The sequence below is a fragment of the Atta cephalotes genome, assembly GCF_000143395.1.
Source record: "Atta cephalotes unplaced genomic scaffold scaffold00020, whole genome shotgun sequence".
Classification (NCBI taxonomy): domain Eukaryota; kingdom Metazoa; phylum Arthropoda; class Insecta; order Hymenoptera; family Formicidae; genus Atta; species Atta cephalotes.
This window is the reverse complement of record NW_012130084.1, coordinates 1805183-1818206: the sequence shown is the minus strand read 5'-3', so window position 1 is coordinate 1818206 and position 13024 is coordinate 1805183. Positions and strand designations below refer to the sequence as shown.

Genomic DNA, 13024 nt, shown 5'->3' with positions numbered 1-13024 from the left:
TATCCCGTTTTTCATTTTTTATCGCCTGAGATAAAAGTTAACTTCGAAAGAAATACGCAAAATACAATAATTGATCAAGAAGGAAAAAGGCATGAGGTAAAAAGAAACAGGAAACAAAGAACACTATAGATCAGGCTTTACTCATTAAATATCAAAAAAGATAAATATCAAGAATGATGAATGTGTCAATTTGTGTCATTAAATAGAAAGCATCCTGCATGTATCAGATTTAACAAATAAAAAGTATGGACGGTTCAATGGAAGACAGTGATTGTATGATACAAGAAGTAACGCCAAAGAAAAAAAAGAAAATGAGACAAGGTAATTTGATTTTCTTATAAATATATTGCATACATTTAAATAAGTTTGTGTTGCTTGTACTTTTTGCATCTTTGCATCTTCTCTCTTTTCAATATATATATTTCATGTTTTTAAATATCTTAATATATATTTATTGAGTGAAAAAAATTTTTGGGAATTTAAGCAATGCAAATAAACTTATCGTGTATATATTGTAACATTTATATTTATAGTGCAAGTGTTTATTACACAATTATTTCATTATTTTAGCACAACTACCATTTCAAATATTAAGTTCCTCCAAATCACCAAACAGTACAGATAATGAGTCTAACACGAAGAAGAGGAAAATAAAGTCGCCTTTGGTAGAGCTTAAGAGCTCTAAAGTGTTAAAACTTGCAACAAAAGAAAATTCGGCCAGAAAAGTACCTGAGAAGAAAAAAGAAGATGCAAGCGAGAAAAAACTTGATGTTAGCGAAGATATTGAAATAATATTAGATGATGAAAAGGAAGATCTCGAGCAAAGTGATCAGCAAGATAGGAAAATCGATAGTACATCTAAAAGAAATACTTTAGGAAAAAATAAGAAACTGGATAAATCTCAACAGAAACCTGGTGCCTTAACTAAGTTTCTAAAAAAAACAGAAATTGAAAATTATAAGGAAATTGAAAAAAGTGATCATGTCGATAATTTATCTGAACAAAAAGATAATAATCATGATAATAATTTACTTGAATTAAAAGATAAGAAAAACTGTCAAGATATATCTGTACATAAGGAAACAAATGAAGTCTGTATGAATGAAAGCTTAGACGCACAATGTATTCGATCTGAATTAGATACGTCTCAACTAAGTGAAATAGATAATAGTATTGTTGATAAGGATACAGATCTTTCTCTTCAGAAAATGAACTGTGATATTACTATTTTATCTTCGGATAACGAGGCTTCGAGCGAGTTAGATACATCAATATCGAATAGAAATAAAGAAACAGACAAACCTGCATCTCCTGTTACTCCAAAAACTGACAAAGATATTAAGAATAGAATTAAAAAATTAACACCAAAACAATTGCAAAAGAGACAGGAAATTATCAAACGAAAGGAAGAGAAGCAGAAATTAAAAATGGTATGTAAATAGAAGAGATGTACATTTTATTTTTGTTTACTTATAAAATAAGTTTAAATTGATGTGATTGTATTGTACATATACATATGCATATCAATTCATTTATATTTCTTATATACTAGGAAAAAGAAAAAAACGGGAGGAGGAAAAAGCAAATCGGCGATTGGAGAAAGAAGAGAAGCAGAGAGAAAAAGAAGAAAAAGAGAAAATCGAAAAAGAACAAAAGAAAAAGGAAAAAGAATTAAAGGAACTTAAGAAACAAATGGAGATCGAGTAAGAACAATTGTACTTTACTGCATTTTGTATTGTATACTTTCCTTTATATTAAAAAATTATTTATTTCTAGACAAAAACAAAAAGAAAAGGAAGCGAAAGAAGAAGAACGGAAAAAACGAGAAGAAGCTAAGGAAGAAGAGAAAAGAAAGAAAGAAGAGGAACGACTGGAAGCCGAACGCAAGAAGCAGAAAGCTGCCTCAAATTTTGCGAGCTTTTTTGTTCCTAAAAAGCAGGAGGTTAAATCGGTGGAGGAAGAGAGTGTTATTGGAGTGAAAAATTTTATGCCTTTTGAAATAAAGGCCGACATGAGAATCGCACCGATTTGTCGAAGAAAATTGACTGAACATGATAAATTATTGTTTGATAATAAGTGTAACATAGATTTAGATAAAATTGAATTATATCTCGAAGATATTAAAAAAGGAAGAATAGTGCCACGTACTTCCTCCAAAACGTGGCCATTGGAAACAAAAGATGAAATTATCCTATTAGGTAAAAATCATGTTTATGATATATAAATTTCTTAATACAATTTGTAAAATATTTTAATGAATTTAATTGATTGTGCAGACGATGACAATGACGGCAGTTCTAACATTATAACGAACACGCATAACTTGGAGAAGCACCGGCCGAAATTACTGCAATTCAACGAAAATCGCCGTCCTCCGTATTGGGGTACATGGCGAAAACGAAGTAGCATCATAAATTCTCGGCGGCCGTTTGCAAAAGACAAGGTAAGAATTAATAATAATATGATTTCTCTTGTTTTCTTGCTCTTTAATGCTCTTTAATGCAATTATTTATTTTGAAATGTTAATTATTGAATATTAAAATAGCCAGTATTCGCACACAAAAATCTGTCTTCGATAATTACGATTATATTAACAATTTTAATTGTTAATTTTTACAAAGAACATTATAAACGATGTAAAACATATGAAAAATAAGATATAAAATAATGCATTTTTTTCGTAATTTTATTCTATATGACATTGATAACAATTTTTTATCGAAATAACGTTAACTGCCGCCAATAAAGACTAGTCGCACTAATACTAGATTGAATGAATTTCATTCATTTCAATGTAATTTCGGTTTATTGCACTAATTTTGCTTTCTGGTATTCGAAACAATTTTCTGGCATTATCTTAATTTATATAATCTCTTGATTATCTTAACTAATTTATGATACTATTTCATTAGAGTTAATACTAGTGATTCTTGAATAGAAACACAAATAAGTGTATTATAACTTCAAGGAAGATTAGCCGCCGAAAATATAAAAAAAAACCAATCTACATCATTAAATTGGCAGAAATTATCTTTATATAGAATTAGTTTAAGTACTTTATTTGTCGATTATATAGAAATGATGTTGTAGACGTTTCGTGTTCTTAGTGATAAACTTTGGCTTGTTTTCTTAAGTTAAAAAGAAATTTTAAAAGAGGAGTTTTAGATTTCTGACGGTAAAACATTTATCTTGCCGCTACGTAGTCCTCTAGCCCCGTGAAACAATGGGTAGGTATTTTTCCGGTGCACTTTACGATGCTTGGCCAGATGATCGCTACGTGCAAATTTTTTCGAGCATATCTCGCACGAGTACGGTTTAATGCCCGAATGCGATCGTCGGTGCCTCGCCAGTTCATCCGATCGACTGAAACGCCATACGCAACCGGTCCAAGTGCACGCGAACGGTTTCTCGCCAGTATGTCGGCGTAAATGAGCTTTCAAATGAGATGCTTTGGCGTATACCTAAAATGAAAAGAAATAAATATTATATTTTAACTAGGATTCAATTTTTAATAGAACTCTTCTTAAGAGAGAATCAATCTAAAATTCATTAATCTTTCAGAAAAACTCGATTATGATATAAAAATGATTTTCACAGATAAGAAATGAGTCACAGATTGTAATTATTTTTATTTTTTAAAAGACTACATGAAAAGAACGATTTTTGTTGAAAATAATTTTATTGAATCATTAAAATAATTATATAAAATACTTAAGTGTTGACAATGCTGTAAAAAGTTTTAGCATTCTAACAATTATTTGAAAGTTCTACATAATTCTTTTGGTGATCGAAACAAAATTATTTTCAGATCTATAGTTAGCTAAGTTTTTAGATACTTCAATAGAATTGTTCTTTCCGTATGAACATGAAATAACTAATAATATAGCTGACAAATAAATCTCGTAAAGTCTCAAGATTACTTTTAGACATCCTTGGTAAGTACATGGGAAGCATCGATCTTCGGACGCATTTGCTAAACTACGATTAGTATAATCGTGGGTTGCTAAAGCGGCAGTAGCTGCTGATGAGATTAGAAGATTGTCGTTTAACTGATTGTTGTTATAATCTGCAATTAAGATGCATTTTAATTGTCTTCATGTATAATTATTAAGATAATGATTTAAAATAGTATCTTGCTATTTTAAACAATATAATCTCATTATTCTCTTCTTTTCATGTCGGAATCGAAAAAGCTTCATCACTTTAATGCTGACGTTATTTTAATTAAAATGTACATCCTGTACCTATCGTATTTGTTCCTAATGTGTTTTCCAACGCTCGTAAATCGATGCCAAGTACTAGCAATGGTTCCTCATATTGTGGCATCTGTTGCGGATTCGACAGAGGCGGTAGATGCAAAAATCCTTCGCATCCTGCAGTGCACAATGGTGTTCTTTCTGGAAGACCGGAATCCCAGCTCTTCTCTAGACACCAGTCCAGCTCTGAATCCAATTCACCCAATTCGCTAAAATAACCTGTGATTATTAAGCACACATTTTAAGAAAAGTCTGTTTGTATTAGAAGATTCTCAGAGCATCTCTAGAATAGCAAATCTAGAATTTTTTTCTAATAAAAGTAAGCAGATCTCACAATAAACGAGAATAACGTTGCATTATGTTGAACTTAATTGCAGTCTGGTTTTATATATACATATATATATATATATATATATATATATATATATGTATATTAACAATATATATTAACAAATAATTTATATGTGTATATATATATATATATATAAAAGTATACCTAAAAAAGATTTATAAAAAAAAGTATACCTGACGATGTAGGGGTATTGGTGGTCGACCAGTCGTTCCAAGATGATTGCGGAGAACAAGTTAAATCAGTATAGCAATCTGTCGGATTTATTATGTTTAATTGATTGTCGAATATTCCGAAGTCATCGCTGAGTGTACTCGAGATTTCGTAATCGCTAGGTAGATTCGTCTTGGTCGGGGAAAATAGCTGTCTCTCGATGCTAGTGTCCATTGTGAAGCCAAGGGCGGAGAACAGTTGCTCGTCCGTCATCTGTAGATGAAGATAAATATATATATATATATATTTTTTTTTAATTATTTTATAAGTCTGAATTTATAAATATTGACACGTGAATCAACACTCAATTCTCATTTTATGATAGTTTTGATAGGTATTTATCTCGTTTATTCCAGGTTTATCCTAGTAAATTTATCCCAATTTTATCCCGTTCTTAAACAAATTGTATAGAATTTAACTGATGCAAAAAAGTAGATACGCGTAAAAAACGGTTGTGCCAAAATATTTAAAAATTTAGCTAGATATAGATCTAAAAACAATTTTATGAAGTTATCAAAATTATTATCAAAATAATTTTGCTGAAGCTGATTGCTAAACTGTAAATTTTGCAGCATTATTCATTATGTTTGAGCGTTCTGTGTAATTGATGGTCCAATAAAATTATGTTTTCAGATTTGTATCTACCTAAATTTTTAGATGCTTTAACAAACTCATTCTTTCCATATATGTATGCAGTCAAGTATGATATTGTCAAATATAAAGTACATATCGCATAGTTATGCAATTAAATATGACATTACGTTGTGTACTCACATCGAATGTCGTAGCTTCCTCGATCATGATACCGAGAAATTAAATCAAAACTAGGATGCAGCTGATCTCAAAAAATTTTCATACAAGTTGACGATTATACGCAACAAAGACTTTCAGAATAATTCTAGCTGGCGTTTACATGATTGCTCCTAAGATTGACTCAATTGTCAATCGTGTTTCCCAATATCAATTAATAAGATTCTATTTATTGATCACCGCATCATTATTCGCGTGAATCTAACAAAGATAGATTTTTATTTGCAGTATATTTAGCACGATAAGAAGACTAAGAACCGCTTGTATTAGATCATAATCGCAATCTTGTACTATTTGTCTCTTTAAAATTGAGAAGTAATAGCGAGCATTATGAGCATTCTAAGAAATGTACAATGCCACGTCTGCGATTTTTCTTTTCATGATCAAGAGATTTCGAGATCTTTAAAATACAGAATTACAATAAAAACTGGTAACAAAACGCCGTAGAGTGCAAGACACCTTCAAAATTTCGCGCGCGTCCGAACGTTGCGAAAGAGAAGAGACATGGAATCGAAAACACCGATCCACTCGTCACGACCGATCGGTAGTCGTGTCAATACTGCAACTGGTGGTCGAATCCTCCAGGCGAGAGGACGTCGACGAGACCATATGACGAGAGAGTGTGTGGCGTATGGGTCCCCAGTTTGAGATAAGGATGCTGGCTTGTGCCACCCAGCGCCGTCACCATGTCGATCCCCAGGGACCTTGCGATCGTACACGTCGCGTCGCCAGCTCATCCCAGAACACCGAGAAAGAACACCGGCACCACCATTCTCAACGGCAATTCGTCGTTATTTTATCCCCTTCTGGTCCGCGTTAGGAATGGGATTAAGTATTTCACAACAATTGCGAATTTCCTTTACAGTCATTTGAAAAAATTTTGTTCAGGTTTAAGGTCGAAGAGACCATAAATCATGTTGAAAGGTTTCTGTCAAATCTGACAGAAGATAAAATGTCAAAATAGATAAGAGCACCAAAATATATCCTAGAAGGACAGATATAACAATAAATTCTTCAGAAGTTTCAGAAAAGGGACAGTTACAATAATTAAAAATATTGAGGAAATATTAGGAAAACTCGATCTATTTTAAAGTTTTTTATGACAACTTCATATTTAAATAATCAGTAACGATGATGATTAGTACTATTGATTTAGGAAAAGTTAATGTTTTTCAGATTCTCAGATTTCGACTCGATTTGATTTCTCTCGTTAAAATATAAGCTTTTAAATCCTGACAACTATTTATAGCTACTTATAGAAATTACAAAAACAATTCTTTTTAAAATAAACTAAGTAATCGTTTTTGCGGTCATCACTTGAGTCTTATGAAACTCGGTTGTTGAAGTTGACTCGCGACTCGCAATCGATACACATCGAACTTGATTTCCTCCCTCCCGATCGGGCAGTTAGCCCGCTTATTTACGGTCCCTCGAGATGCAAATTAATCGGGCAGCGTGCCGGATAATCGCGATGCTCGGATGCTGGCTATCAGAATTGATTTCACCAAACGAATCGCGTTCTTCACTGCCACGGATTGGGGAAAGAGGGAAAGAGGGAAGACACCCTCTCTCTCTTTCTTTCTCTTGTCTTCGAGGATATCTCGAGGATGCCTTCGTACTGTCGTGCACGTGGCTGCTATAAATACATTGACAATTTCGATTTATGATATAATTTGAGGAGAGCAGACTGCTGGATTCTTTCCGATCAGTCGCATATACATGGACAGAAATATCTCGAAATGTTATAATGCTAAGTATATTAAAGAAATTTTCAACAGTCGGGTGGTGGCTTCGTTAGGTTATAAATGTTGCTGTAAAAATTTGCAAAAATGTTTAGAAATTACATATGGATTTTGAAATGTATATTAGTTGCACGCTTAGCAGAAAAAATATCTTTACAACTGTTATAAAATTCATCAATATAATTGATCTTGCTCTTAGTCCCTCACTGCATCTAAATGTACAAATCAATTTTATCAAAGAATGACAATTGCAAAGTTGCTGTCTCTATTGAACTATTGTTATATGTATTATAAAGGATTCAGCGATTCTTGAATATCTTTGAATCCTAGAAATATCCTGAAATTTAATATATTTCAAAAAATTCCTAAAAAAACTCCTGAAATTTCACTAACTTGGAATTTAGGATGCTATTTATGATAAGATTGTTACAAATGGAAATGCAAGTTTCTTCGAGATTATGAAATCTGTGATCCATTTTACTCGCAATATATACCCGTGATGTGATAAAACTTTTATAAGCAATTGCAGACATTCAATCAGATTAATAATTTAATTTTTTTATGTACAAACGAGACATTGTTTTTCTCGAATGCTTCCAAGACATCCTATACTTACCAAGATTCGAATTTTTTCTTGCATAAAAATTAATGTTTAATCTTTTATAACTCTATATCGAATTGAGCTGGACATAATGCATTATTATATCTATCGGATAATTTTTCATGCATTCGAATTGTTACATAATTATAATCGATAATTATATTTTTTATTTCCATTCTCCTAATAGTAATCAAAATTTGTTATTCATATTAGATTAATTTGATTTGATGAACCGAAGAACGAAATACTTTCATTTATTTATTATTGAGAAATAGTTTGAATCGCAAAAGAAAAGTTAGAAATAAATGTTTTTTCGCGAAATAGAAATAAAAAGAGTTAAAAATAAATTTTTTTAAAATTCTTTCAAAGATTTTAGAATTTTTTACTACTAGAATTGGAACACGTACGCAGATATTTATATTGTTTTTACATTATTGCATACATTGCAAAAGCTTAGCATGCATAGGTACATGACCGAGATATTATCTTTTCTAAACGCTTCTAAGATATCTCATGTTCGAAAATATTTAAAATCCACGCAAGACACATAATGTCTTTTTGTTATTATGCCAATTTATTATTCAAATTTCGAATTCCTTCTTATGTAGAAACTAATATTAAGAAATAAAAATCTTTTTGTACATTTTTGTAGAATTTTTTTTTAGCGATTGTTCATAGAATTAAATTAAAATTTTTGTTCTCTTGTATAAACGTTTGTATCATATTTTTTACATGTTAAATTTCATACAATTCGAAATTATTGATTACATTACTAGTCGACAATAATTTTGTTAAATGGGTTATTTTGACTAATTTTTTAAATGTATTTTTTTACGTTGATTCTGAAAATGAGATTAGAATTTATCCTATGGTACCAATTTTTTATAACTAACATATCTTTATAACGTATCTTTATAAAAATTTACACATTTTGCTAATATATCATTGTATGAAATCTTTTCTATAATTATTTCTCTTTGTTCGAAGCTTTTTATAAGTAGAAAATTGTATTAAATTTAGTAGCTATTTTCTAAGAATTATTTATTTATACTTAAGCAGCATAGATAAAGGAATTTTTAAATTTTTGCATTTTCCCGAAGAACTCTCTTCATTTTGACAGATAGATTTGAAATTAGTGCAAAAAATACTATGAGAGATCTCAACTGATCAGTTTAACATATAAGAAAAGTGAAATTTTATTGATCAGTGTTATTGATGAGAAATATCATTATGAAGAATATCCGACTTTATATTGGCTGTTTTCTGATTTGTCGGTAATATCGGCCGCGAACCGTTGAACCGGATGGAATCTTTCCGAATTACGTCGAGAAGGAAAAGAAACCAAGAACAAATCGCAAGTCCGATGATTTCGCATGCAACGCATTGTGTTTCGCTGATGGCTTTGACCTAGAACGCGATTCGAGACCCGATAAAGGTGTCTTACCCGAGAGCCACCGCCATTAGGAGTTCGGTCGATCATTTATCAGTGCGAGGTTGACCTTAGATATATAACATTGCGTGTATTATTGCTCATTTGTTGAGCTTAAAATCGCATTTGGTCAGAAAATAATGTAGGTAAAATTAATTCGACACCCGATTATAAGAAGATTCTTCAGACTTTATTTCTTTTAGTGTACTTTTGATTCGTCTCCGATCAATCTTGATGCAATTGTGAAGTAATTAAAGAAAGTGAAAATGTGAATCTTTGTACAATTCGCAAGTAATCTGCCCATAATGTTCTATATAGTAGAGACCGGTTGTCACAGTTTTAAATAATGATTTTTGTAGAGAATAGTGAATGTAAGATTTTAATCACTATATACGTTATAACATATCTATCTCTTAGATATTATATATCAATTTATCGAAATGATGTACTCGAAATTAACGTTTTAGTCAAAACTGGTGAAAACGAATAATTTCGTATTTTACATGGAATGTATCCAGTATAAAGATTTTTTTTTAGATCGCTAATGATAAATCTAGGATCAAAATTTTAAAGTCAAGTAAAAAAATCAAAATAGTAATATATTTTATATGAATAAAACATACAAAAAATAGTTTTTATTTCTATATTTCGTGAAATAATAGTAATATAAGGAAAATATTTTAATCATAAAATACATAATTTGTTTTCGTATTATAGTTTCTATACGAAAAATGAAAAATATATCTATAAGAAATATTATATTCATAAACATATTCTCTAAAAACATGTCGACTTAAAGAGATTAAAATTGACTGTCACCTAATCCCGGCTCATTTTGAGTCAATCTATTTTGTATGGCCATTTTTAGTAAGAGATTGTATTTATAAACGTTGTTACAATAATGATTAATTAATTATAGTAAAAATTATCTAAGACATATTATTTTCTAGCAATATAGAAAATAATGATGACGCGATTAATAATGTTAAAAACGAATTAAAAAACAAAATAGGTGAGAAATATTTATTCACTAACTTTATTTTCTTAAAAAAAAGTCATTGTTAATAATATTTACACGACGCTTTCGGCATAAACCATTTTATACAATTTAATTTAATATTGTATCCGCAGTATTTTCTTATATTGTAGTAAAAAAAAGAAAAGAATATTTTGTCTTATATTTATTGAATTATAAGCTTTTCGGCAATTAACTCCAGCAATTAACTCCATATGACAATCAGCATTAATTTCTACTTTAATACACCATTCTAAAAATTGATAAGCGCAGAAGTTTATATAAATAAAAGTGACAACAAACTGGCACTTTTGTCTACAACCATTAACGCGGTTTGTAATAATCGACTCAAATTTGGGTTATTACTTATGTCAGAGGTATATTATCTCGCAATCTCTTGTCTCGCAATATTGTTGTAGTTCTAACGTGAGACTAACGTTAAGAGCCGATGATATGTAAGATATACGCAAGACAATCCCGTTTGAAATATTAAATATTAAATACATTGCAAAGAGTCTTGGGAATTAAACATCCTTGTATATTGCAGCGTCTTCTTGCTGCATAGCAAAGAGATGATAAACGCTCTGACGCTATCTTTATGCCAATTTTGAGATTATGCGATCAGCGGTGTCAGGAGTACTTTTCGTAGTTATGATTTTAAAGCGTATTAGTATTGTAGTACAACCGCTTACTGAGCGCTTAGTGAGTTCTTGCATCTGATTGGTGTATTCCGTTAGATCTAAAAAATATAAATCAAACAGATACAAGTTTTAGAAGCTAATTGCATTAATTGTTACGTATCGCGTAGAAAGCGATATAAAAATATTTATTTCTTATGTAACATTATTGTGTATATTGTGTATACAAAATGCTGCGCCTCTTGTAAAAAATGAAATATTGAATGTGTTATCTCTGCCGTTTTTTTATTTCCACGAGAATTCGGTATCTGTTGACGTAGATATTCGGTTTTAGATTGGGGAAGCGGCGCTAAAAGGTATAGTTATCGTGGTTTACGTGGTGTGTTATGAAAAACAGACCACGGCTCGGTGACGACACAGTGATCCATCGGCCACGTTTATCTGGCGGATTCATTTTATTATCTGGCGACCGCGAGCAATCCGATATATCTTCGCGAGTGCTCGAATCCGTTGCACTTGTGTCCGTTTCGAGAATAAAGCCATAGAAAAAGAGGAAAAGTGCACGAGAAAATAAAATTATTCTTCTCTGAAAGAGAAGCTTCATTGAAAGTTATACGTTACTACGTTATACATAATTTTAAAGCATCTTTACGGAAAATTGTATAAGAACCAAAGAGGTGCATTTAACAAAGTGCACCTAAAAAATTAAGATGTTTTAAGAATTATTTTTAAGAAGCTTTTTTTAAACAGCTTTTCTTACTTTGATTTTTACAAGTAAATACATTAATAGAATTTCGAAGAATATTAGAAAAAATAAAAATAAAAAATAAAAAGTAGATATACTATATATACAATACTATATTTATAATACAAAATAATAACACAAATATATAAATAATAAGAAGTAATATAATGGTGATACATAAAGAACCCGATTCATTAAAGTACAGGAGATATATAAGAAAACATGATTAAATAAAGATTTTAATAAAAAAGAAATGGAGATATCTCGAAGAGATACTCGCAATTATATCGACACCTAATCCGCTGGCACATACGGATATCGGATTGATTTCGTGTTTTATTGTGTCCAGAGGAACGATATCTCACATTGACGTTCGTATACGCTACGTAATATTCCACGAACATCGCGCTTTCATAACTCACGTGCGCAGCTTTAACCCTTTCAGTACCCGTGCGCTATATATCAGGTATCAATTTTCATCGGCTGCCGTATATCGCATCGCAGGTTCTTGTCAGACAGTTCGATTTGATTCTTTCTGAACATTGGATCGAAACTAACTTAAAATTAAATTAAATTTGTCAAACGTGACTTAAATATATAATATATAAATAAAGAGCAAAAAAGCTACACGCTAAACGTAATTAGTGAAAGTCATATACCTATTTAAAAATTCCTCAAGTTGACATAAATAAATATAAACGTTTCGGCCAAGATGTGGCCATTCTTCAGTATGTAAAATAATTAAATAAGTAAAATAATGAAGTTACAACAAAATTAGTTAAAATAAATAAACGCAGAAATAACTGAAAACGTAAAATAACCGATTTTCTAGCAAGAGTTGAGCCAATGTTGATTAATTAATTCGTTAATACTCATGTATTTGGTCTAATTAAGATTATCGTGTATCATAAAATTATCAAATTCTTAACTTCTAACTTAAAATTATCACGTTTTAACTTAAAATATATTTTTAACTACTTTTTGTGAACATCGGATATAAGTACACTTCTATTCGAGTTAATCATTCGAAAATTGTATCAAACGTATTATTATATTTTTGAAATTTTATTAAATCTTTCCGAATTTTAATGGATTTTACTTTCATGTGTGAAACATTTTATGAAAAAGGTTTATCGCTTTATCTTTATTGAAGAGAATGTATGAATATATATATTCTCAAAAGTAACATTCCATGCTTCTTAACGTATATATATATATATATATAT

The 13024-nt window shown here is 30.5% G+C and overlaps 2 protein-coding genes across 2 annotated transcripts in view; one reads left to right on the top strand and one right to left on the bottom strand.

Annotated features, from left to right (window-relative positions):
* The first annotated feature begins 245 nt into the window (after positions 1-245).
* Positions 246-13024, top strand: part of LOC105619298 (chromatin assembly factor 1 subunit A-B-like) — a 19643-nt gene continuing 6864 nt past the window's right edge. Inside the window, 6 exon segments of the mRNA XM_012200820.1 lie at positions 246-321; positions 571-1056; positions 1141-1434; positions 1553-1703; positions 1777-2198; positions 2277-2443. Of these exon segments, the coding sequence (XP_012056210.1) occupies positions 246-321; positions 571-1056; positions 1141-1434; positions 1553-1703; positions 1777-2198; positions 2277-2443 (1596 nt within the window).
* Positions 3162-5619, bottom strand: LOC105619255 (Wilms tumor protein homolog). The gene is made up of 5 exons (XM_012200779.1): positions 5593-5619; positions 4782-5031; positions 4245-4475; positions 3921-4066; positions 3162-3461 (listed from the first exon to the last, which is right to left on the bottom strand). The coding sequence occupies exons 1-5, from the start codon at positions 5617-5619 to the stop codon at positions 3162-3164; spliced, it is 954 nt and encodes a 317-aa protein (XP_012056169.1).

Excerpts from the sequence above, each read along its gene's own strand:
- LOC105619255 (XM_012200779.1), bottom strand. The coding sequence starts at position 5,619 with ATGATCGAGGAAGCTACGACATTCGAT. Across the intron at positions 4,067-4,244 it reads ATTAGGAACAAATACGATAG|ATTATAACAACAATCAGTTA; the intron begins GTACAGGATGTA and ends TCTTAATTGCAG. Across the intron at positions 3,462-3,920 it reads CTTACCAAGGATGTCTAAAA|GTATACGCCAAAGCATCTCA; the intron begins GTAATCTTGAGA and ends TTTTCATTTTAG.